This window comes from Melanostigma gelatinosum, assembly GCF_949748355.1.
Source record: "Melanostigma gelatinosum genome assembly, chromosome: 14".
Lineage (NCBI taxonomy): Eukaryota > Metazoa > Chordata > Actinopteri > Perciformes > Zoarcidae > Melanostigma > Melanostigma gelatinosum.
In genome coordinates, this window is record NC_136647.1 from 14,570,583 (window position 1) to 14,596,820 (window position 26,238).

Sequence of the window (26,238 nt, forward strand, 5' to 3'; positions counted from 1 at the left end):
GAACATGATGGCGATAACATCACAATGTGAGCCTCTTTGTACCGAGACAGAAAAACAACACATTGACACTCCAGAGCAAAACGACCTTTCATCAATTACCACAGAACGGCACATTTACTCATTGGAAATGACGAGCCTACTCTTGGTGTTGTTGGAACTCTTCTAATTCTGCCTCGCCTTTCACCGTAACTGCTGCGAGCCGCCATTAAGCAGGATAATCGTGGAAATTGTTTTCTGCTTTTGCACAGAACTTCACAAGGACGCAGAAGAGTTAGCTGCACATTTCAAGTAAACTGAAGGGTTATTGCTTCGGTTTATGCAGGTTCATGGAATGAAACACTCTGGTGAATGAGCAGGGACTCATTAGCAAAATCACACGAAAGCTAGGACGTATCCTAAGGTTGCTAAGAAACTGGTTCAGAATCCCTTCCCTGGTAACAGACACGATGACAGCGTGCATACATTCCTGCTGCAGGAGGGAAACACATGCAAGTGCGCGGAAATTTGCATCTTCTTTGAACAGATGAGTAGAATTTAAAAAAAAAACACACATCAGTTAAGTTCCTCTGAAATAATATAATATAAACCACCACTGAATTAGACACAATGGTCACGAGGCTGAACCTCAAGACAAAGCGCCCGCATCCTGTCTGACCGTAACCTGTGCACCAGAGCTGGCCCGACAGAGGCCGCTGGCTGCAGGATGTTTGGTTCATGCTAATCCCTCGTCTCCTGAGGCCAGGCTTTTGGGTCATGTGGGAATGAAGGCAGCAACCGGCTGGCATGCAGCTCAGGGCCCTGGCTCAAATCCTCAACTTGGCGCTAGTATTAGTATTAGAATGAATATGAGTATTAGTTCAGATCGGTGTTGGGAGGCAGAATATGAAAACAGATGTTGACGGCAGGAGGAAAGGGGGAGGGACCGACTGGCCTGCATGAATGATGGGAAGGAGGGGGGGGGGGGGACAATAGATGCAATGTAACTGACATCCAGCTGTAGCTTTATTCCAGCTGAATGTTTGATGTAACTGTTTGGTAAAGTATTTCTGCTGGTTCTGGAGCTGCACGAACCCAAACCCCCAGATGCACTATTTTACTTTAGCCGAGGTCTCGCTTATTAAAGCAGCCTCCCGCGGTCCAATCAATGGAAAGCACCAATTAGGTTTGTTAATGAGAGATAATTAAAGAAGTGTGCTGTGGCTATATTTAGTCTGGCACAAGAGGACAGTTTGAAGAAGGAGGAAGCAGGGAGGAGAAGGAGGACAGAAAAGAGAATATGATGGCAACAGAGGCAGCTTTTGGTCAAAATGTCCAAAAATAGACTGCCTATAATATCTAATAGTTATTTATCAATGTATTCTGTATTCTACCCAAGGCTTGAAATCATAATTTCTTCTCTTATTTTTGTATGTACAATCAAATTATATATTTAAAAACTGTGTATAAATTGAAATCCCTTGTTTTAGGATAGCATACATAGCTGTATAAGATGGTGATAACATCACCGACACTGACCTGTACCTGACCTGTACCTGCTTATCACTAGGTGATGAAACACCTTTGCTCAGCTTTAAAAAGCATTCCTGTGAAGTTCCTGGTGGCTTTCATTGTACTGACCTTTTAAGAAGTGAAGGGCTGTCAATTAGGGTGAATTGGTCATGTCATATAACCGACAGTCACCCTTTTTCCTCCTCATATGATCTGGTTCATCTACAAATCACGTTGGAGTTGCTACTTAACTCTGAGGACTGCAGGGGTTGTGTTTTGGTTGATGTAGATGCTGTAGATGCAGCTGAAGGGTTATGTCGGTATAAAGTGCAGTGGTTCATCACCAGCTCAGTCAAATAGGTGTGAGCGAAGGCCGAGGCCTAGCGTAGTATGTGATGCAGATGTTCTCTCTGTAGACTGTGTTCTAGGTCAATCTGTGTTCAGGTCGAGATGGGCTATTTTAGGGCAGGTGATTCTGTGTGTGGGTAGGGCTTTTTGCAGCTGTCAATCACATCTGCTCTACTTTATGCCTTCACAACTGTCCCTTTTTGCTCCATTCCTCATCATGTTGTGTCTAACTTTGGCCTTTTGATCCATAACCCCCCCCCCCCCCCCCGGTTTCATCTCAATCGTTCAAATCCGTGTGTCTTGCTTTACTCTCAGGCCAGTTCCCCTTCCTGACAGTGGATCCAACTCACCAGCTTTGATGCGGATGTTGGGGCTGCGGATCTTGCCAGCTTGGTTTTCGGCAGTGCAGAAGTAGTCGTTGTCGTGGATGTAGCTGTTGTAGGCTGAGGGCGAGAAGGGGTACAGTTGCAGGGTGCCATTGGCGTGCACGTGCCGGATGTGGGGCACGTCGTAGATGTCGTCGCCGGTGGCCAGGTACCAGCGCAGTATGGCACTGGGGGTGCCCCCTGCTGGACAGGGCAGGGACACCCCCACCGAGCTGGAGTAGGTTACCCTCTGCAGGGAGGCATTCACAAAGTACAGCCTGGTGGAGCCCACATCCTCACTGTGTACTGCAAGGGGCAAACAGACAACACAGCATCACTTATCAGACTGGGGTGGAGGTGAGAGGTCAACAATGAGCTGGATACAGTGTGTAAACACTCAAATAAGAGCTAACAGGATTTCCACCGCAACCGATTTAAAGCAATCGGCATCGCTTTAATGGACAATAAAATGGACAGAGAGGGAATGTCCTTCAAATGTGTTGCAAAGTAATCATAACAAATATATGTCAAATGTCCAGCTGCAAACATCAGTCATGTGATTCAGAAAGCCAGGGATTTGGGCTAAAGCCTGTGATGATTTCGATGGATCGGAGGGAGGAGGAGCCTGTTACCTCCGTACAGTGGACACGTACACAAACAAAGACGGAGAGAAAGGGAACTCGATGATAGGTTATGTGATTGGAATTTCTATGCCAGACGCAGAGATTTAAGTCGATTTAATCTCCTTACATATTTAACACACACATACACACATGCACACACACACACACACACACACACACACACACATATACAGGAATGTTCATTGGCACTCAGATTAAACACATACAGCTCCAGCAGAGAAAGGAGAGTGAGAAGAGGAAGGTAAAGTCTCTTAAATTTGGGGTCATAATGGGAATGATTAGAAGATAAAGGGTGTGGGGGACACTGTTGATGGACAGATGTGGACTTTAACCACTGCTGCTGCTAAATGATATCATCTAATACACATCACCCCAATACATGTTCAGTCTAGCACAGAAAGTCTGTTAAACATCCAGGAAGATACTAAAAGATTTTGATCCAAACTGGATGAAATGACCAGTGTATTAGTTATCACTGACATTTAATAATGTCGCAAAATCTTAATTTTGACAAACCTTAAGGTCTTTCAGTGGTCACAATGATCTTTGTGCTTTTATTCTTAATCCTTAATGATCATTAGTTCATTTCATGAACTGTTTTTGGTGTGATTTCAAAACAGATCAGATTCTTCTTGAAACAGCTTGTAAAAACTTTTGAAGGTCTAGGACTCAAATATATAAGAAATGATGTCAATTATTTCACAGTTCAGCACAAAATGTGACAGAAATATCATGAAAAATAAAACTGGAGATGTGACTACAAAAGTATTAACACACAGTATGCATTTATGCTATGTGATATTATCATGTAACATAAAGAAAAGCAGCAAATGCTCATAGAGCACAGAGACCACAACTACAAAAAAAACTAAATTCTTGATTATTTGGCCGTTGTTTTTCCAAGGATTCCCTTCTTGCATAATTGACGAATTGTTTGTTTTTTGATCGAAAAGGTTTTGAGTATCCTGTGATCCGGCTATTTTCCACCTTCGTAACACCCACAGCTGCTCCCTGCCCTCGGGGTGCAAGAACATGATTGTGGTCTGTGACAGAGGTACAGATAATATTCAATGTCTGCAGACAGAAGTTTCAAGACTTAGATTGACAATCACATTATTTCTCATTATCACCTCTTTAATCTGGTTATTATGCTGCATCAGCTAAATGATGGTTTTGAACTAGGGCTTTGTCACATCATTTTTGAATGCTCATTAAATTACGCTGTAAGGTTGAGGGAACAGTATTATGAGAGACATATTCCCGTTGTTCACACTGTTCTTAGGTTTTCACAGGTACACGCAGCACAATACCCAAAATAGGCCTAGTTGTGACAGTCAAAAGCATCTGTGTGAACAGTGACTGTTAAGTTTGTGTTATTGATGCAGAGAATCACAAAGTCCATCAGACATGACCGTCTGGAACACTACAATCAAACACAAGCAATAAGGAGTGAGAGCAAACAACACATCTGACCATCGAAATATGAAGACTGAGTTCAAGCCTTGTCTTTGACGAAGCGTGGCTTTAAGCTATGTGTGATGTACACAGAAAAACATGAACAGAATAAATCACCACCATCAACAGTGTCACTGCTGAGCGGCACTAAGCTCAGTGCAACAGATCAAAGAAAGATGCAGCGATCGCATCCATCCAGGAGGGTTCCTTTCAAAGAAGTGCTACAATCCATAGCAGACTGCAGATTGATAAAGCTGGACGGAATGTTACAGATGGTATATGAAAATGTGTCTGGTAGTCCAGTGGTGGGCTGCAAAAACCAGGTCAGACTCCCTCCCCTCTGCAGATTACTGATAATGGCCCCTGAGCATAAAGCCCATATTAAAGATTGCAATATCTATAATCTCCCAATGGGGGGACAGGACTAAAGTGGAGGAGTGAGGGGGTCACCCTGAGAGCTGAGGGGGGCTGGGCAGCAGGAGAACCTCTCATACAGTAGATTATATGGCCTGGGGGGGGGGGGGGGGGGGGGGGGGGCGCGGGCACTGGGGGGGTGGGGAGCAATGGACTGATGGAGCGGGAAGTGGAATAGAAAGGGGATCAGAGCAACTCCCACCACTCAGAGTCAGTCAAAACCAGGCAAACCACACATGAACTTTACACACACACACACACACACACACAGACACGCACGCACGCACGCACGCACACACACACACACACACACACACACACATACTCCAAAAGCAGCTCTGAGCACTCAGTCACACTGGGAGTAGACAGAGCAGGTTGCCATGGTGGCACTGGCACTTGAAAGCTGTGACTGAATAAAATAAAAAAATGCAACAATTTAACTGAACAACCCTCTGAACAATCTAAATTTAGAAACTTAAAGTCACCAAAACCCAAATTCTGTCACAGTGTATCAAATATTTGCATGTCGCAAAAACAGCTGCTACAGATGAGCAAGTAGTTATTTGCAGAAGTTGTGTAAAACAATTGTGTAAATGCCTGATCTCCCAGAACTGGGCAGGCTGGTCCGCTATAGGATTGAAAACCTGCTGTCTGATTAGGTGGTGTGGTCAGGCATATATCACACTGGCACAGTTCTGGTTTGTGCCAGACTGGCGGACTTTCCAGTTCATTTAAAACCAACAGACATTACATACCGCCTGTGCCAACCTGTACAGACGGCTTGAGTGGCAAGAAAACAAAAATGCCACATGTAGCAACAGTGAGGTTAACGACGGAGATCGCATGCAAGTAGTGAAATGTCTGCCACTCACCATAACAACGCCCAGCTTTTCAAATTGAGCCATTTTCACCACTAGAGCACGAGAGCAGGAAACTATTCCCCTGGAGTAACAGCTCGGATAAGTTTTAACCAATGAACAGATACATTAAACGAAAAACGAAATTCAGAGTATACATATTGCCTCCACACGGCTCTCAACATGGAGAAAGTGTGAACAGCCCTTATCACATAAACAAGGGCAACATTGCTGACAGAGCAAACACCTTTACATGAGGAGGTACCGGAGGGTGCGCGCTTAGCTAGCCAGTGAATTACAACAGAGAGACGCTTAAAATGCACGCGGGAATGACCAACTACGAATCCTGCTGTGGTGTCTCTGATTGGCTAGCACGCATTGACTTTGTTAGTTGGATTGGTTAGGGTCAGACATGAAGAGTGAGATTGGTTAAGGTTCGAACAAGGTAAGCCAATCAGTGGCAAAATAGGGTGGGTCATACCTTCGCTAATATCCCGTCCCGGCTATTTATACGTAGCACAGAGAAACTCAGATTACAACACACAACTTCATTATTTGCCCAAGTAGCTATTACTCCACCAGGTCTATATCTTTATAATACAAATAGTTATATACAAATATGTTATATATATATTGGAGTTTATGTTAAAACCTTTAACACAAACTCAAGTCTTAATAGATGGGCATGCCATCTCACCAACATTGAACACTTTTTTTGTTTTGTTTTTAAGCATATTGAAGTTTGATTACCCCCAGTCAATTGAAATAAAAGTTTCTTGATAGGATCTTAAGGGAAATGGGTATATGTTGATTACGGTCTTGAGAGTGAAACACCACAAAAAGCAATTCACATCTTGTCCAACCAGCATGCTCCCACACTGACTCACAACCAGGCGCTACAGTGGATACACAGCAGGTAGTGCTTAGAATTTAAACCTCAAAACTCTGCATTGTTATCCATGTCTTAAGTTTCATCAGGTTGCTTTCCCACCTTAAAGGGGCAGCAACCAACTATTTGCTATGTGAAGATACAGTGGACAAACGTATACCTGAGCAGAGAAAGAAGTCGTTCTGTCTCTGTGGGTGTTGTTAGCTTCTCCCTGTTTTGATGACACAGCCGGGCCGGCCGCGCAAGCCTTTTAGTGCATGTTAGTGCATGTGAGCTTGCTGCCGCTCTGCACTTAGCTCATTCATATGGTGGTTACAGCTGCTGAAGCCATCTACAGGGCTGCAAATCACAATTTATTTTCATTATTGATTCATTTGTCAATTTCATTTCGATGACGTGATCAGTCATTTGGACTTTAAAACATCACAAAATAGTCAAATAAGGGCAATCACAAGTTCCCAGAACCCCAGGTGAGGTCTTCATGTGTCTTGTTTGATCTCACCAAGAATTGAAAACCCAAAAAAATGCTTCACTGATAGAAAACAGAGAACATTTGCAAATCCTCCTATGAAAAGAAGCTGGAAGTAGAGAGTGAGCTGAAACTCTTAATCGATTGTCAAAATAGTTTGCGATGAATTTTCTGACGACTGACCTGATAGAAATACAATGACACCTGCAAGTGGACTTAAACAATTTGAGACAACTGTATCCCACGCACATGCACCATGTGCCCTGATTTGTTGATGTTACTGCTGCAGATCACCTGCATCCAGGAGGCTTCATCAGCCTCGTTCAGACACAGCACCAGAGAGAAAGCCAGCCCTCACCGGGAAGTGCTGGAGCACTGACGGCACTGCTGGAGCTAAAGCTTAGGCTGTCAGAGTTGCAGCCACTATTTTATACATCCTGCCAGAGAGCCATGCATGAATATGTATGTCACAGAGGCAGAAGTCATAACCTATGCAAGGTTTCAACATGCATAATGCAGCTGATCTACGCCTCTCCAGGATGTGAGTGTGCATAGAAGTGTACAGACACACACACGCACACACACACACACACACACAACTGTATTGTGATGAGGAGGTAAACAAACCCCATAACCCCCAATGTTTCACATACACACTTTCTCACACCCAGAGCTCCCTGAGCCTAACCTGAGGCATAATACCTCCACATGTTCTTCCTATTCTTGGCTCACCCATCTCCATCTTTCCAATCCTTTCTTGAGGTAAAAACACTTTCCCAGCATTTCTTTATCGGATTTTGTGAATGGATCGTGGTAAAGGTCAAGAGTATAAGATTCAACTAAAGACGTGCACATCAGCCATGTGAACTGTCAAAAAAACCTCTTCCTTCTCTCCTCGAGCGCTTGCTATTTTAGAAATGTCTTCATTTGCACCGTGTCTCCTGTGTTCAGTCTCCTCCTGTCCTGCCGCCTCTCCTTCACTCAGCCTTCAGGTGTTTTTGGGACAGAAAGTTGCAAGTGGTGTGACGATTGAGACGATTGAAACTGTGCGTGCAGACATACAGCAGCAGATTAGGAAGTGGGAGGAGACACACTGTAAGAAGGGGTGTGAATTGAATATTGGTGGGATGCAGGGGGATGAAGGTAGGTGTAAGTTTATGGATAATCCTCAGGGGGTCTGGCATAAGTAGGTGGTTAATGGGTGAAAAAGTAGTGGGGGTGGGAGGTTGCTGGGGTTACATCTAATCAAGGAAGGGGTCTCAGTGCTCCCCACCTACTGTCTTTCTGTACACCCTGTCCCCAACAATCTGCTCACCAACCCCCCCCCACCCACCAACACCACCCCTAACACCCCCCCCCCCCCCCCCCCCCCGCCTGTGCTGTGTCAGTAAAAAAAAGTGTGCTACTTCAGCAGTCTCCTGGGACCTGCTCCCCCTCACATCAAAGCAGCCAGTTTCTCTCTTAATGTGAATATCAAATCTGTGGATCACAAGTCCCAGCACAGTCTGCATAAACTGCCCCTCCCCCAACCTTTAATTCTGCCTAGTGATGAGGGAGAGCGAGGGAGGGGAGTTACTGCGAGAGGAAGCGATGGAGGGAGGGAGAGATGGAGAGAGATGGAGATAGAGAGAGAGAGAGAGAGATCCAACAAAAACAACAACTTGCTTCATAGATTTGACATTTGCTGAAAACCCACCCTCCTTCTGAAAATGTGCAGCCCCAGCATCCAATACAATTTGGAGGTCTGGCTCAATTTACCAGTTCTAGCAAGGGGAGAAAAACATTTCTGACTGTCGAAGGCGTTCATTTGCATCTTTTTTTGGTTGTTATTTAAAATGATTAGTACTTATTCATAATCTCGTTTTAGGACGAATGGGAGAGCAGCGATGCCGGTGACAGAGCTGTGACATCCTATTGGTGAGCTGGGAAGTGCGATGAGCTCCGTTTCTCTGCTGACAGTCTTACACCAGCACACTTTGCCCATTATTAGGCAACAACATTGATTGATTTTGTCTTTGTTGATTTGTGAAGAACAATTAACATTTGTCTTGTTTATTACATTGAACTGCTGGTCCTTCGAGGGAAAAGTGTAGAAGATGAGAGTCAAGTTGCTTGATCAATCATCAGACATTGATATTTTCTATTTTCAAAAAATGGCCAGCATTAGTCAGTTCATAAGAGATTTCTTTATTTCATATTATTGTTGAAGCACAGTACCCTCATTGTGAATGAAAATAATCAGAATAATGTATCATAAGGCATAAAAGGACCAAATTACAGCAAAAGTCACACTGAGTTTGGTATTTCTCCATTAACCCCCTTAAACATGGGTGTTTTCGTCACATTAAATAATGCCGGGTTTGAGCTGGTAAAAAGATGTAGGCCTGTGCCCCGCCTGAGTAATGATTGGCACCCCTGTGGACCACACAGCTCTGTCATTGAGTGGTGCCTATAGCTCAGATTGCAGCTTTAATTGTGCAGCCTTGCAAAGACAGCACAGGGAATTGGACTGGGGAGGAAAGGAGGGGGTTATTTTTGCATATTTCTATTTGTGGAGGGTGAGCAGTGGAGAGGGACAAGAGTGTGCCAGGGGGAGGGATCACCTTATTGCTTTAAATTCAATTCCAAGTTATGTTGTTTGAATATGACACAAATCTATTCATTCATTTACTTTTGTTTAAAATATTTTATTTCAAATTCATGCTCAGAATGGGCCTACAGCAGGCCTGTATGTTTAACGTGGATTTTATTATCTGATCATTAATCCACAATTACTGTAAATTCAATATGTGAATTTAATTTAAAATGAAAGAAGAAAACACAGGTTTTTGTTTGGACATGACCAATTAAAAATCATATTAAAATCCTTTAATCAGGTATTCTATTCTAAATTGCTGCGGAAATATTATAAGCATTGTGCTCTAATTGGCTATTGGTTATTACCCTTCAAGCTATTTTTTTCAAAGATCTGTTAATAACCCTCCTAGACCTGAGTGTCTCTGACATAATAGCAACATTTATTTAATCAAAGGTCTTGTGTGAAAATTGTAATATATTTTAAGAATCTTGTAAATAAATAAATGATTGATCTTCCAATTTAGCTCCTGCAGAAATAACATCCAAAAAGTGTCCAACATTTAACAACAAAACCAAGAGGGGTGTCCCCGTCACTTCTCCTCCGCGCGCTTGCCAACACACACACACACACACACACACACACACGAGCCATGATGCACGCGCTGGCACGCGAGCATGGCGCCGGGGTCCAGGTGCGCTATTAGTGAGGAACATGACCGGGCATGTCTATAATTTGCACCCACGCCCCTGGACTTTCTCATTTGGTGAAATGAATGTGCTTATTTTAATACGATTCTGCAAAACCCAGACAAGCTCTGAAATCACAGCTTTCCAGTTGAATAATTGTTTTAAATCAATAGCAAATATTTGGAACCTCAGTGAATTTAAGAGTGTTGAAGAAAACTATAAGGACAACAAACACAGGCTGCACATATGTGACTAACTGCTAATTGATATTCGCCAATATTTGAAAAAAAGGCTTATTCAATGTGTGCGAAAATGCCACAACTTAAAATGGCCTATTTTAATCATCTGGTTTGCATCAGCCATGTTCCTCCTTCCAGCCAATCCACCATGCCCCAGACTTTTTTGCTAAGTAAATGCACCCTCTCAGGCCCTGATGTGCTATAAGGACAAACAATATGTAAACATGACTCCAAACAAGCAGGCTACACAAAGGCCTGTGAAATGCTCTCACGTGGAGATAGTGTTGAATTCCTGTTATCCTCGACGCAGATTTATTCAGGATTATTATAATGCACTGTAATAGCAGAGGATCAACTTTGCAGTAGGGTAGGAGATTTACTGCATACACCGAACAAGAAGGAATCCATTTAAACAAACAACCCGCCTTCTTTATTTATAAACACAATTAAACAAAGGAGAAATTACGAAGACCAAATGATTTAAATAAGGAGGACGAATCTGAATGCGCCAATTAAGGCCTTCATGTGGGAGTAGATCTATTAAACTATTAAGGCCGTTGTCGAGAAAAAAGGGGGCCGTTTTTTCGCAATCCAATTTAAAATGGAAACAATTTGTCATCACATAGACAACGAATTAAAACCCTAAAAATCTCATCCTAAATAAAAAAGAGCATCTCTTTGGAATGAAGCGCCTGTGCCAAATACAGTCCATGCAAACAGCTGCAATTAGCAAATGCTACACAATGAGAGCATCAAGATATCAAAAAAAACCACAAGAATTCCCATCAAAACTTTACAGAACTGCAACATTTTTGAGTGAACTTGCTCTAAAATTCGTAATCAATTGATATGATTGCAGGCCGATGCATGTTTTCATTTTTCTCACACCCTCCCTCAGTATTTGCACCTCATTCTCCCTATTCAGCCATTTTACATATTCATAACCGGAGTTGGTAATGCGAAAACAATCCGTGCTATCAGCACCATCTGAGGCCGCCGCATAAAACCCCAAAACAGTCAGGTAAAGAAGAAAAATCACTTTACACCTTTACTTTCAAAATATGTCTATCAGTTAGTCTCAACCAGGTTTATACGTTTTGATTCAACGATTTTTTTTTTATATATCAATTCCTCATCACAGAGCATCCGATGATACATCAAAGCACAAGCCACACACATCATTCGCCGCCACAAATCGATTGAGGATTCGATAAATGATCACTTTTCATTCAACTTAAACACAGCAAGACTCCAGCACTCGCTAAGCAGCATTTGGAATATGTCAAGCGTTTCTTTTTTTCTCTTACCTTCTTGGAGAGAGTACAGCAGGAGTAAAGTTACAAGCCACATGCCATAAATAGCAGGTATATTTTTCAGGAATATTTGGCAATCCTGGCAAGTGTGAGGCGCGGTTTTTTGGCCAGGCGGGTCTCCGTGCTGGACTGGCGACTGTGCTCCCCGGAGGTCTCTCCAGCCCTGCTGCCCCGCTAAGCATGGAGGGGAAATGAGAGGCGCTTCAGCCCCGCCCATGTCCCTCCTCTCTTCCCAAGACTACTGTGCATACAAATCCATCCTCACTGCACTAATCAAACACAGCGGAACGATGGGTCACGGCAAAGCCGAGAGTTGACGTGAGCTGAACAGTGGATTTCGGTATAAATGGGTCCAAATGGCCAGTTTGTGTGAGCGGGTGGAGCTGCGCAAACAGATCTGTTGGCACCTTGGAGAGAGCGCACCCACCTGTGCGCCCCTGATGACCGCGTTTTCTTTGCGCAATATGGATCTACAAAAACTGCTCAGGTTGCTCCGAAGACTCTAAACATGTAGTAATGTCCTTTCCTTTGAGTTTGGGCCTCAATCACAGGGACGCGGAGCTGCACCACAGATGAATGAATGCTTTTCTTTGTCTTTCAGAGCCATGGAACGTGCGCAGACATTTGCGCACAGATATGCACTGCAGAGAGAGGAGGCGAGAGGAAGATAGTATAGCGGGGTGTGGGGCATGACACTTTCACACAGCAGGTGAATAACACAGCAGGTAAACCAAAGCAATTGTCAAAGGTTTCAGTGAAACCTTAAAGCATTGTGAGCAACTTTCTAGATTGCCATTTTCCCATTTCACCCTGCTCTCTGTTGCGCTCCCCTGCATAAGCATAAATTAGGACGGCAAGAGTCAGGACACTCCCAGTTCATAGAATATTTAAAGTCACTGTGATGCCAGTGGTGGATCTGAGAAGTGATCGTCTGCTGCAGCAGCCGCACAACCTACAGGCATATAGAAACCATATCAAATGTTTTAATCGTGCATTGATGTTAATTTAGTGTAATTTTGACTTTTTCTGCCACTGCTGTCTTAAATATAAGTATTTATTTTGGCGTTGTGTTGTAGCTCAAGTATTCACACACACCTTTATGCGTGTGAACACAACAGGCCCTGAGGTTGGCATGTGAAGTGAATCGCATTGGTTTCTATGAAGGAGATTTTCCACATCACTCACATGAATGATCAAATGGACAACATATTCTTATTGGTATACATGCAATTCATTACAGGCTGAGGCTGTGAAACGGTTCACCATTTTAAATGAACATAATCATTGCTTTACTCACAAGTCAAATTAAGCTCAGGTTGGTATGTGATTAAACGTTTCCAGCCCACATTTAAGAACACATAATAACCTCACAGCAACGACTAAAGACACCTAGACGTGTCGGTCTGTTTGACGTCCGTGTGTCGGATGTCACTCTTTGAAAACTTGCTTGTCTTTCAACTTAAACATCTTCAAGAAAAGGTCAGCGTCGCCTTCTTGCCGGAGGTTCAAGCCTCTGACTCTCCACACGCGGGTCACTGCTGACATCTGCTGGTTAGACTCACTCAGGGCACATTTCTGCACAAGGATTTAGTTTTTTATGACCGTGTAGTGTAATTGTGTTTGTGGCACTTTTTATTGTGTGAAAATAACACTTGAAGATGTCCTATCACGCACCAATAATAGAAATACTCAAATTTTGATGTGAAGATTTCCTTTTATATTAATTTCATACATTTTTTACTTTGTTTCATCAAGCTTAAAGGGAGGAAGGAGCATATGGTGAACATGCAACATCGATACAGGATGACACTGAGCTCCCATGTACAAAATTGTATTTTTGCATTTTCCTTTGTGCACAATCCCTTCACTGCCAGGACTCAACATGTTTCATTTGATAATTCATGTATTGCTAATGCTGAACGTGAACATAACAATTCCAACCAATAATATGATCACAGACTTCTGAGTAATTCCTCATTCTGCCCCTTGCAGTCAATGGACAGTACATAGAGATAAGATGACTTTGAAATATTCATTTGCTTGGAAGCTGAGCATGGACGTTGTTGTTCATGTAAATGTATTGACATGATGACGGGTTAATCTCCCTGCCTTTCTGGGGGGATTACAGGGATATTCCAGCGTTAAAATATTGACACATAAAATAAAAAGAATGCTAAAAATTGACGCAGCAGACGGCAGACCTTTAGCCCTTAGCACAGGCTCCAAAAACACAGGATACTACACTTCCCATGATGCAACTTGATAGTGTCTTTTATCAGACCTTCCCTGAATGCAAAGGTTTGTATTGTCTGTACATTGAGATGACCCTGATGACATTATCAAGGGGGATTTTCTCAAACTTGAAAGAAACTGCCCCTTTATTAAAGTGAGCATTTTTCAGCAGGACTATCGTAGAGGCACACACTCTGTTGTAGGTTTACCTGTGTAGTCGTCTGTTATCGTTGTTCTCTCTCCCTCAGTCCAACAGCAGGCAGAACTCGCGCTTGTATACAAACAACATGACAGGCCAGATTTTGTTCAAAAATTTATTCGATTTCATGTTTCTATAATAAAGACATTAAGAGCTGATGTGCATGGGGGTGAGGATGAAACTGGAGACATCATTTGAGGGCGAGCCAGAGCATTAAAGTTGTACAGTATAGGCTATATTTGTGCGCAGAGAGCAGCGGTGGAGCATGACTTGGTGAGTCTATACGCTCTGCATGGTCTGATCGAGTACAGGAGCTCCGGTCCACACCCCGCTCCTCTCTTGATGATCCACATTCACCTGCATCCCATCAACACAACTCCCTGATCCACATCTCCGACTGTTGTATTGCTCACAGAACTGTCACAGTAACTCGAAGGTGCGATGTGACAAACTGTCACTTCTGTTGTGATTTGCATAGAGTTGCTTCTCATCATAAGGCCCTCACTGTCACAACCTCAACGTTACCCAAAAGCTTAGTTTTCTCAGTTTATTGATCAGTGAGAAGGAAATCGCTTTTCTTTCTAACCGAGTCTAGTTAGACAACAATTGACAAAGATCAGCCACTCAGAGAAAAAACACTCTTCAACAGTTAAATCAAATTATTACGATTGAATGATTTGATCCTGCAAAGCAATGTCTTTATGTCTCCAAAGTCACAGCAACAGCCTGAAGGTTAGGACCTGATTTCTTTTGACAACACAATTCTTAAACCGGAGTGGGTTTTTAAATCAAACAAGAATATGGAAAACATATATGACAAATGTATATTACCCATAATATTTCTTGCCCTTCTGCAATATCTTTCACAAAGATCCCATGAAATGGGACGATGCAGTTATTGCAGCTTTTTCCGCAATTTAGTCGAATCAAATATAATTTTCCACCAATAATAGTCCATTGTTTTATAGTCCACGTAAAGGAATTGTTTGACATTTTGGTTGTTTAGCTTAGCTCAGCAAAAAGGCAGGTAACAGCAGGTGGAAACAGCCAGAATAGCTCTGTCCAAAAAAAACAAAATAAATCTGCCTCCCAATAAAGCTCACGAACTAACATGTTATATTACACATTTAACCAGTTAACAACCAGTGCACAAGAAACACTCCCTGCCAAGAAACAGTCCTCCACATAACCTTTCTGTTGGTTTTTACACTTCAGATTAAACAGACGAAATATAGCATGTTAATAAGTGATCTTTAGAGGTGTTGGTAGGCAGATTTTGTTAACATAGGAAAAAGCCACGCTAGCTATTTCCCCCCTTTCCAGTTACTAAGCGAAGCTAAGATAACAAGCCAGACACCAGAGTGGTATCCATCAGAATCTCGGGCAAGAAAGCAAATTAGCCAAACTTCCCAAAACGTCCAAACTATTCCTTCTTGCCGTTTCAACAGGAAATACATTACATTGAGAAACGAACGAGATCATTTCATGGGACTCATGGGAACGTTATCTCATGTGTGCTGTGTGGTTTCTTCTCATCTCACTTGGCTGATCAATGTGACAAACAGACACTGATTTGCATTAGGTCCTATACAGACACACAAATATACATGTTTTCAAAGTGCCCAACACGTCCATATCCATATCCATATTATTATATTGCTTCAAGCTAGTGACTATAGACTGGAGTCACTTTAACATGGAGGCACATTATTATAAACGTAACAGTGAGCTTCTGAAACCACCAGAAACTCACACTTCACTGTACAGTTGGCTAAGCTAACAGCTGCTGAGACTGGTGGATCGATATCTGACCTGACCCAGCACTTAGCCACACATCTGTCCCACTCTCCAGAGGTATTTATTTTTAAAGCCATGACATTCAGTGTCTTAAATGTGCAAAACACGTGTATATTGTAAATGCGGGTGAAATAGTATTTCACTGTTTGAGTGCGATGCAGCTACAGTACATTCATCTCCTTAATACGACGCTCGGTAAAAACCATCCCTGTTTAGCAGTCAGCGCATCACTCTTGCTTGAACAGGTTAATACTTGAACGGCAGTCCCCCTTCTCAACCTGCTATCCGAGACCCGACCCCGTGATCATTTAGAGGATGAATTTATGGGTCATTTACAGCATGCATGGGCAGGGCAACCAGGTTTATCTTTTCCACTGCAGTGCAGCTATAAACATTATTTATTGAAAAGAGTAAAACACTGACTGAATGGAAAAAGTGTTTCGGGATAAACGAGCCTTTTGTGCCAAGACGCACAAGCGAGTATATTGAGTCTGATCCAGGCATACAGTATCCATGGCTACATCACCAAATAGTGCTTAGCCTTAGCAAGGGTTAGCATGCTGGAATTCGTATGGCATAAAATGGGCTTTACAGTTAACCTCAGAGCAGACTCTCCCAGTGTTAGTACATTGGAACATGTTTTTTCTCCCCCAAAAAGTATGAATATCTGTTTTCAAGCATTGTGTCTAAAATGAAATCTGGCCCATGTTGCACATGCTTAAATGCATTGATTATTTGCCTTAAAAGCAGCAGCATCAGAGGGACATTCATTTTCTATGGGGGTTTGCTTCAGGGGATTGTCTATTGTGTCAGTTCAGAAGCTTGTTTGTATTATTTCTGTTTGCTGAGCTTTATAAAGTGTTTTGCAATATGTGGTCGTCCTCGCTGGCAGAGGAGCATAGAAGCGCTAACAGGCACCTGTGTTTTATATCAAGCAAAGAGAAGTTACAGGATGAAGAGCTGGGCTGAATCCTAGAGTATTCTGTAAATACCATTTGTGTTTGCACCCTGTGTTTTACGACAGTTGCTTGAGTAAATCATACAGCATCATTTAGGTGTATTGTGGAAAGTAGCCACACATTGACCGGTGAATCTGCGAGATAGATCATCCGATTTTGATTTAGTTGACCATTTTATCGACGGGCTACTGTGAATTTGGTGTCAGGATTCAGCACAGCTTTAACTACATTACATTATTTCCTGTCTCAAGCACTAAAAGACAAGTGTTTTTGTTTTGACTTCAGATGAAAAACAGTCAAAGTTTACATGTATTTAATGTATCCTGGCTGTGGCCAAAGACAATTATTGTTATATAAATGCCACTAAGTACTTTTAACAGAGCACGACTGTGCAAAAATGATATACAACAGTTTTTTTTTTTCGTGAATAACCCCACACACACATCATTTAATAGGTTGCACACACAAATTCACACAAGCATACCCACAATTTAATAAATGTGCACATGGTTAAAAAAGAAACCATCTACCAGAGACACTTAGCTTACTGCTCTTTAACAATAATGCTTTAACTTAGCTTACACTCACTGCATAATGCCTGTGAACACACACGACTACCAGTGAGCTTCATTAGTTATGCTTTCTTTCTTCTGTAAGGTTGCACTTCCTTCCCTGCTGTTGTCAGAGCCGTGTGTTGTCTTCACTGTCTATAAGGAATTGTCTGTGCCACAGTCTAACCTGAGAAAACTTGGCAACAAAGTTTTCCTTCGAGACTTTTTGGACTTTGGACTTGATATTTATGCTTTGTTGCATGAATATCAAGACCAATAATGCACACTTCATTAAGCAAAAGTGCACACAAGCTTTATTTGTCTGGCCACACCAAAAAAACAACAAAGATAACACCTTTAATGTGTTTTTTTCTTTTTCTGGTAATATGTTGACCAAAGGAGGTAGATCTATGGGAGACCAGGTGGGAGATAGAATGTAAATATTAAATGATGAAGAAATTATCCTTAATAAGTCAAGCTGGAGCGTCTCTGGTATGTGCACTTATTCAATTATGTGTACATTTTAGACAATTATGTGTGCACTTATTTGCACTTTCTTTAGTTGTATATCATCTGACACAGTTGTGTGCACATGTGTGTATTCCCCTTTGTAGGCCACAGCCAGGCAGTTTTTAGTATCCAAACTTGACATTAATGAATTTGCGTTTGTGCAAACACATGTGCACATACAAATATATGCAAAGAAGGTAAATAAATATGAGTAATCATACGGTTTTATATACATGCACTTTCTCATTTCTTTTTTGGTGTTGGTTTTGAATCAGCTTTGGATCCTGAGAGGCCATTTTCTGTGTTGTCGATCCCTGATGAAGTTACAAGGCACTCCTTACTGCAGTGGCGTTGGAGGAAAAAAAGGAGAAGACAAAGTTAGGACTGTAAAACGCAGGGCAGCTCAAAGAAACATCTCAAGCTCACTCCATACTCTGATGAAACAGCATGAAATTGTTTCATTGCTGGTAAATATCCAGGTGGTTGCGAAAACTCACTTTTTCTCCTCAATCTTGGAAAGAACAAAGATAGTGAAGTTCTTGAGCAACATGAAGCCCATTAATGCTGCAATGCCTCCGCCCACAGCTGAGGCTATTATGATGGTCAGCCTGTTGTCCACCACCCTCACTGCAGACATTAACAAAGCACCATGATGGAGAAAAATATACATGGAAACTGTTTAAGGTCCAGAAAATTAACATTTTCTACGACTTTTATGTCGTTACAAAGCCTTCTAATTCGAATAAGTTGATGCCTCCACAAAAGATTGGAGCTGTAGTGTGGCCCGACTAACCGAAGCATTTAAGATTCAAACTACATCCAGACTGATGGGGAGTTCATCTCTTGTGACCTTTGGTCCCTTTAGACTGCTAACACTTTACCAGAACCATTTTTTATAATATTTGGTGAATTTTCCTTCGGTGCGCTGAGAAAGATCTAGCTGGGTGAGCGGTGGCTTATTTGCCCTTAAGTTTGTACTTTCAGTCAAAACAGAACCAAAGAGCATTTAAAGTGACGAACTGCATGATTAAACCTACCACATGCCTAAAAATGCTTATTTTAGTAGGAGAGAAGGACAGTCAGCTCTCTTTGACTGTTTGTCTTCGTGTGTGGAGGACCAAACCATTTGAGAAAATAACTGAATAAATGCACAAAGAGAAGATTCATTGTCATAAATTAATTTCCTTTTTACAGTCACCTCAGGATTTATTTTCCTTCTGTGGGATCATTTTCATTTTTCATTTTCCCTAAGCAGACTAAACATTTCTCCAGCGATGCTGTCCTTGTTTGTGTGGCCTGATTTATCTTATCATCAACATACAAATGAAAGCATGTTCTGGTTTATTATTACTGCAGTGTGCACATTATGGGGCCATGAAGCAAACCCCAGTGAGCTGTCCCACATTTGTGATTGGCCAATATATACAGTATGTCCGGGCATATAGTTATACTAGGAATATCTATAGGGATGTGCTGTCATATTGGCCAGTTCCCGCATAATTGGGCTAATTTTTGTTGCTGAAAGAGGGGACATTTTTCTTTTGTAGATGAATAATAGGCTGGTTTAAGATCATTTGGGCATGTTTTTAAAAAGACCGCATTTATACATAATGAAAGGAAAATAAAGAGCAGATCTTGACCACTCACACTCGTCCACCACAATGAGGGTGAAGATGGTACTGTGGTTCCTGCCCTTCTCTTTGGGATTGCGTCCAAAACAAGTGTACTTCCCTGCGTCCTCGAAAGTGATGTTCCACAGCAAGATGGAGACGTTGTTGTTGACGTTCTTCCCCACAAACTCCACCCGCTCCCGATATATAGCCACATCTGGCTCCACCCCCTCTGCCACGATCACTGAATCACACACCTGATGGGACCAAGTCATCAAACATCCAAATCTACCAAACAAGTGACCTGAACGTGAAGCTTTCTCTCTGACGGAGGGTTCTTACCTTCTGCATGGTGCCGTTGTCTTCGAATTGCCAGTTGAAGTAGAGGTTCTCGATGCCGATACAGCTGGCGTATGTGCAAGGCAACAGGACTGTGCTGCCATTCACTGCCTGCAGGAAGGGAATCTTCCCAGCAAACATCTCAAGGCCCTGAACAGACCACACACCTGAGGAGGAAAGGGGAGTAGAAACCACAACAAGATTAGACTGTACAGTGCAGTGATGTTGAGTGAACATGAAGTCAGTCTGCTTTACGGCAATAGTTCAACATGTTGGGGAATACACTTGTTTGCTTTCTTGATGAGTTAAATATGCAACTACAGCCAGCAGCCAGTTAGCTTAAGCTAACGTCTTGTCATATTTGTGAGAAAACCAGCAAATACTTAAGGAAGTTACTGCTCCCGGTGTCAAGAAACGGTCTTGATTTTGTGACCTTCGGTCAGAACCTCCAGTCTTAATGCTAAGCTATGCTAATCAGCTGCTGTCTGTAACTATATTTTCACAGATTTGACAATAGTCCAAAGTAAAAGATCACAGTTACTGAACTTCGTGCTCCTTGGACTCATTGTATGGTCACATCACAAAACAAGTCCTGTCTGCTCATCCAGTTGCACCTGAACGATGAGAGCAGGTTCATGGACAGTGACAGTAAATCTGACTCATACACATCAAAACACTAACTACCTGACTATTCAAATCACTTTCGACCATTTTGATAACATTTTAAGTGTTCACTAATACAGTATGTAAAAGGACAACTTAATTCTAAGTTAGATTTGCATGATTTCAAGAACACATTACAACATACAATAAACTATTATTGGCACTTGACTAGTCACACCCTCAGACACATGACACCACAAAGTCCTTGCTGTGACATTACTGTAAATAAGAGAGGCTGAAATCTGCTGAGCCCCTTGAAAGAACTGTAACTGAACACCGGGGACCACAGAGAGCCCAAGTAATCAAATCCTACCTCACCAATTACCACGGATGGAGCAGGAAAACCACCGTGTCTTTTTTATAGTTTGTCTTTTCTTTTTTCATAATTAGTATCCCACCTTCTGTTCATGTGTTGAGGTCACAGGTAGGCAAGAGTCACAGTATATATAATTTTAGCAGGTCAAGGACGGACCGAAGGTCTGTTCTCTCCCTCTTCTTCACCGTCAAAGCTCCCCCTGCTTAATGCTTCCATCTAGTGCGCGAGATGTAAACTACAAACTCCCAAGGTGCTGTGCAGAACGACACATTATGATGAGGTTATGGGGAGAACTCACAACACCTGATAAGACGATGGTTTCAGGAGCAGCTGTATTTCCTGCGCTGCTTCTCACATTCCCACCGTTATGTGTTGTGTGTTACGCTTCGCTGAAAACACGGTCAAGGTCAACCTATGACAAGCAACATTGCAGCAAATACAGAATGACACTGCTACCAACTGCAGACATGGCTTCACGCAGCGAGGCTGTGGCGTACTGTCGATGGAAATGTTATTGATTCATTCTCATCTCGCCCTTGCTATCTTGCAAAACTCACTCTCTCCAACCTTTTCCCTCCGCTGGTCCAATGCAGCACAGTGAGCTTGCAAAAACAGCAATAGAAGCAGTGACGAGAGAGCAACAGCCCCCCCCCCCCTCCCGTCCCTTTCCTCGTTCACATTTTACAGTGTCACTTTTTTTATCAACCTTTTACAATATCTTTGAAATATAAATTGTGAATTAATATAAATTGTGATAATACTGATAATATCCCTGTCCTTTTTTTTGCTAAATTGTGATGACTAAGATGTTTTGATTTGTCAACCCAAAACACTGTGCTCTCTGGTGGATAAACTATGAAGTGCTGACACTGTTTCTAAATGACCTCTAACCTACTTTGGCATTCACACCAATACAGATGTATCTGCAGTGAGCTACTATTGGTCGCTCTATCAGTCTAGCTGTACAATAAACCTCCAGCTATTATGAAATACAATGGTCGACCAAACATGAATGGCACTTGATAGCATTTCTTTGACAATTCACAAGAGATTTTAGGTAAAGAAGGGACAAGAATCGATCTTATTCATATTCATATCAAAGGTGTAAAAGGAAACATATACTGGTTTGAATGGTGAGAATGACAAAAACAACAGAAGATGTCTCTTAAATTGGAACAAAATTCGACCTAAACATGAACAGCCTATGCTGAAAGCCAAAATGCAGAGACATAAAACAGCACTGTTTCTTCTGCTTAACAAGTGTAATATACAGTTGTAAGCACCTCGTAGTGTATTATACTACAGAGCAAACACATATGATGGTTAATCCATCTTATAATGCTGATGCTTAGATGTGACTGCTGTAGCATCCCTCTCTGTCTGCTCCACCTGCATCTGCTGATGAAGTCTACCATGCACTTTTTGTAATGGCCAAAATGTTTGCTGTTCATTCGAAATAACGAGAACACCAGTGAGCCAGAAATAGACATTCTTGTTCGAAAAAACACCATCTCAATGTTTACCTGGCAACACAATTCCACTGTCAGTCCACGTGTGGAGATGGAATGGAATGGGAGATGAATATTTGAAACTTATTGAGAATTATTAATGTGATCAAATATATTGACAAGGCCAGGAATGCTATGAGGTAGTTCTAGAGCCTACAGTTCATACACATAATGTCACAGACCACGGTCTCATGTAGATCATCTTTTTAATGCCTGTTTTCTGCGCTATTGCTGCACTGATGCTGCACACACCCATAAGCAGGTTGAGGAAAACAAAATCCAAGAATGATCTACTGTAAGTACTCAATGTATGAACAATGTCAGAAAAGGGAATTAGACATACATATTCTGACAGAAGTATTTTACTCAAAATAGTTAAATGTCAGATAATGGCAAATAAATGCAGGATGGCAGCAGTATGCCAGTGGATATTTAGACATTCTGTGTCAACTATGACTGAAATTGGATTCTAATGCGATGTTCTTTTTCTTCAAAGAGGAACAGGAAAGCATCCAATAAGGCAACACTTTATTTGGAGTTGGGTGGTTGGGTGTCACTTCAGGCAAACAGAATATTCACAGCTGAATCCTCTATATCCAAAACACCATAAAAGCAACATGGTGAGAGGCAACTATCGCCACCGTCAGTCTCAAACTGCTGCATGAATTTACTTGAGACAACAATATCATATCTGGATAGCTACTGTGCTGTAACTGTACGATCACTGCAAAAGTACTCTTTATCAATAAATGGATTCATGAATCAAATAGAAATGAAACAGATATTTTACTGGACACTGCTCCGAGTGACTCTGCTGCACTATTACTGCAGACACACCTCCACTGTAGGAATCAAAACCTCTTGTCTAGAGTGCCTCAAGTCTGACACAGCTTTCCCATCACAAGAGCCGCTATTCTGCCGATGTTTACTCCTTGGGGACATACAATCCCAATCACAGCCAATATGGATCGCAGATAACACCAAAATATTGAACAATGGCTTTATTCCAGACAAGCAAAATTGAATGAAACATTCAGTCCTCGTTCTGCGTTTCAAGGCAGAACTAGCAGCACATTCTGCTAATGAAATGAAACATGCAACCTTCAGAAAAAACCCCAACTCATCACAAGAAAACAAGCCCTGTCTCCAAAGTAAAACCCTTCTACGAAACCGAGTGTACTGACCTAAATACAATTGCAGTCAACACTGACGCAGGTCAGAAGCTGATGAAGGTCAATATCAAATTTGGAAAAGCCACAGCGTCATCGTTCTGCATTCCAACACAAACACACATCGATATTGGCAACAAGCTGTCGCGATTCAATAACGGGTGAGGGGTAAAAAAAACAAATGTGAAGTTTTCAAAAAAGAGAGATGAGGAGGCATCGTGCAAAGCAGCATAAACGATCACGGAGAGAATAAAGAGAGGTGACGTAAAGACATTACCAAGCAGCATGGAGAAGATCAGGCCGACGGCTGTGTGTGGAGGGCCCAGCCTCGGGAGTTCAACCCCAAACCACTGGACCTCCATGGCAGCCAGACCTGTTCCCAAACAGATACTGCTGCAGGATCCAGCGGCCCCTAGAAAGCGCACACAGTATCCTTTAGCACAACTTGTCCTCTCTGGTATACTGGATTGAATCTGGAATATGCTGTCTGGACCCTAAACGTGGCACGTCCCAGTCGTGCACCTGCAGTTGTCCGGGGGGGGGGGGGGCAGGGAGCCTGCTCGCCTATAACCCCAGAGCACTCCTGTAGAAGAGACTGTAGGTTAGACAGAGGGCAAAGGAGGAGGAGGGGGGGGGGATACAGAGAGAGAGAAGGGAAGAAGGACAAAGTCAATCAACAGAAATATTGAAATGGGACATTAAGTTCCTATAAAAGCACAGACCGTACAGTGAAAAGTTATTTTCATACAGTGTGTGTTTACATGTTTCCTGCATTCATGCGTCTTCATACGCACACAGTATCCCTTCGACTGAATGAAAAAAAGGGGAAAAGCTGAAGAAAATAAAAAACGTCAACACATGCACAGTTCAAGTTGTGTCATGCCTACCTGCTCCTGCAGCCGGTGTTCACCCAGAGGCCGGCAGGCTGCCTGCACAGCTGAGTCAGTGTGGACAGGACAGTGGCGAACACTGCGCACAGTCAGGGTTCAGTCAAGGAGAATCCGCCAGCCGACACTTTCACTGCAGAGCCCGCCACATTACAGCACCAGCCAGGACGACAGACAATTAGAGAGGAGAGGTAGAGACAAAGCAGAAAGACAGACAGAAAAGTAGAGAGACAGATGGACAGGAGGGAAAGCTGCCGTTCTCATCCCCCCTCAGCTCAGCACCAATGACGCTGACTCTGCTCCCTGCCCGTCCCTCCGGCTACCTCACAACTTTTCCCCTGTCCTCTCCGTTGGCTGCATGCCACCTCTCTCTCTCTCTCTCTCTCTCTCTCTCTCGCTCTCTCTCTCTCTCTCTCTCTCTCCCCGTCTCTCTGTCTCCCCTCCCTCACCTGCCCCTGTTTCCACTCTTACTCTCTTTCTCTCCTCCATCAACCCCATTCACTCCTCCCCTCTCTGCTTCCCTCCCTGCCTCACCCTCCTCCCCATCTCCTGACTCGGGGCGTGTATGCAGACTCAGCCACTTTTCTCAGAGTGTTTGTGAAGATCGGAGAAAAGTTCTGCAGTGCAGGTTGGGGAAGAGGCTGTGTAATGCAGCCCCAGGGCCGGGCCAGACACACAGTCCCATATCAAAACTCTCCATTCATGAACAGACATGATCTTATACTGATAACGTCACCGCCAAGGATTCAAAACTCAGCAACACAGAATTACAAGTGGGAGGGAAAACAGTACAAGAGTTGCTCTCTATTCTACTTACATAATTGAAAAAGTCAGATTTTGAACTGGAAAGCTTTTTCCGTTTCCGTTTCTATATCCTTCCCCAGATGGACAGGGTGACATTTTCTTATTATTCTGCTTTCCTTATGTCCTGAAAGGCAAGCTCCTTCAGGGGACTCATATTCCCCCGGCTGAGAATAATCAGCTTCCTCAGCCACCGGTGTGTGCATGCATGTCCCATTCGATGCCTTGGAAGGTCAAACTACCTTATATATCATGAGGCAGCCAACGCTCTCTTGTGATCAGTGCGATGCGGCTGCAAGTGCATTATGATACGAGGCGGTGTGTGCAGTCATGTTTCACACCAGGACAGCTCCTTTCCCATAAATGCACAAACATCAGTCATCGACAGCTGACCAATAGCATGTGGCTGACTAAAGAAGTGCTTAGCTCAGAGTTTCCAGATTTGATTTGTCAATTTTAGACCCTGCCAACATTGCATTCATACACTTAAGGTTATATGCCTGCCTGTCAAACTCCATCTATTACTGGGAATAGAAGGCGCAGTAATTAGAGTGTTAACTGGATGCAACTGAGACCATGTGACAGAGTGTGCTATCTGAGCCAAGGTACAGTTACACAGGCAGAGGACAAGGGGACTGCTACACATCCCTTTTGGACTTAACATCCTGGTTGTTTTACTCTCTGCTTTCAGAACTATTTCTTTCACATGAGAAGAAAAGGTAAAGTTTGCAACTCTGACTGGCTAGAACTGAAATTCACATCAGCAGATTCAGTTATGGAGACAGATGCAGGTATCTGCCATTTATTATTAATTGAGCAGGTTATTATGCACGAATGCAGACTCTATAGGATGGCATCGTTTTGCTTTACTAGCTCATGCAAAAGATTACCATACATATGTCTTCTTTTGTGTTTATTTTGTGAAATGTATCGCAGTCAAATGGCAGCTGTT

General features: G+C 42.7%; 2 protein-coding genes across 2 annotated transcripts in view; both read right to left on the minus strand.

The window, feature by feature from the left end:
* The window catches only part of LOC306788193 (cell adhesion molecule DSCAML1-like), a gene marked incomplete at both ends in the record, with an annotated part of 48,347 nt that extends 36,353 nt beyond the window's left edge, over positions 1-11,994 (minus strand). Inside the window, 3 exon segments of the mRNA XM_079283597.1 lie at positions 2,187-2,507; positions 11,740-11,970; positions 11,973-11,994. Of these exon segments, the coding sequence (XP_079139723.1) occupies positions 2,187-2,507; positions 11,740-11,970; positions 11,973-11,994 (574 nt within the window).
* A 2,338-nt stretch (positions 11,995-14,332) lies between these two features.
* scn4bb (sodium channel, voltage-gated, type IV, beta b) lies at positions 14,333-24,771 on the minus strand. The gene is made up of 6 exons (XM_079282782.1): positions 24,486-24,771; positions 23,876-24,193; positions 19,946-20,109; positions 19,641-19,860; positions 18,491-18,620; positions 14,333-18,333 (listed from the first exon to the last, which is right to left on the minus strand). The coding sequence occupies exons 2-6, from the start codon at positions 23,958-23,960 to the stop codon at positions 18,237-18,239; spliced, it is 696 nt and encodes a 231-aa protein (XP_079138908.1). The 5' UTR covers positions 23,961-24,193; positions 24,486-24,771; the 3' UTR covers positions 14,333-18,236.
* Between the last annotated feature and the right edge of the window lie 1,467 nt (positions 24,772-26,238).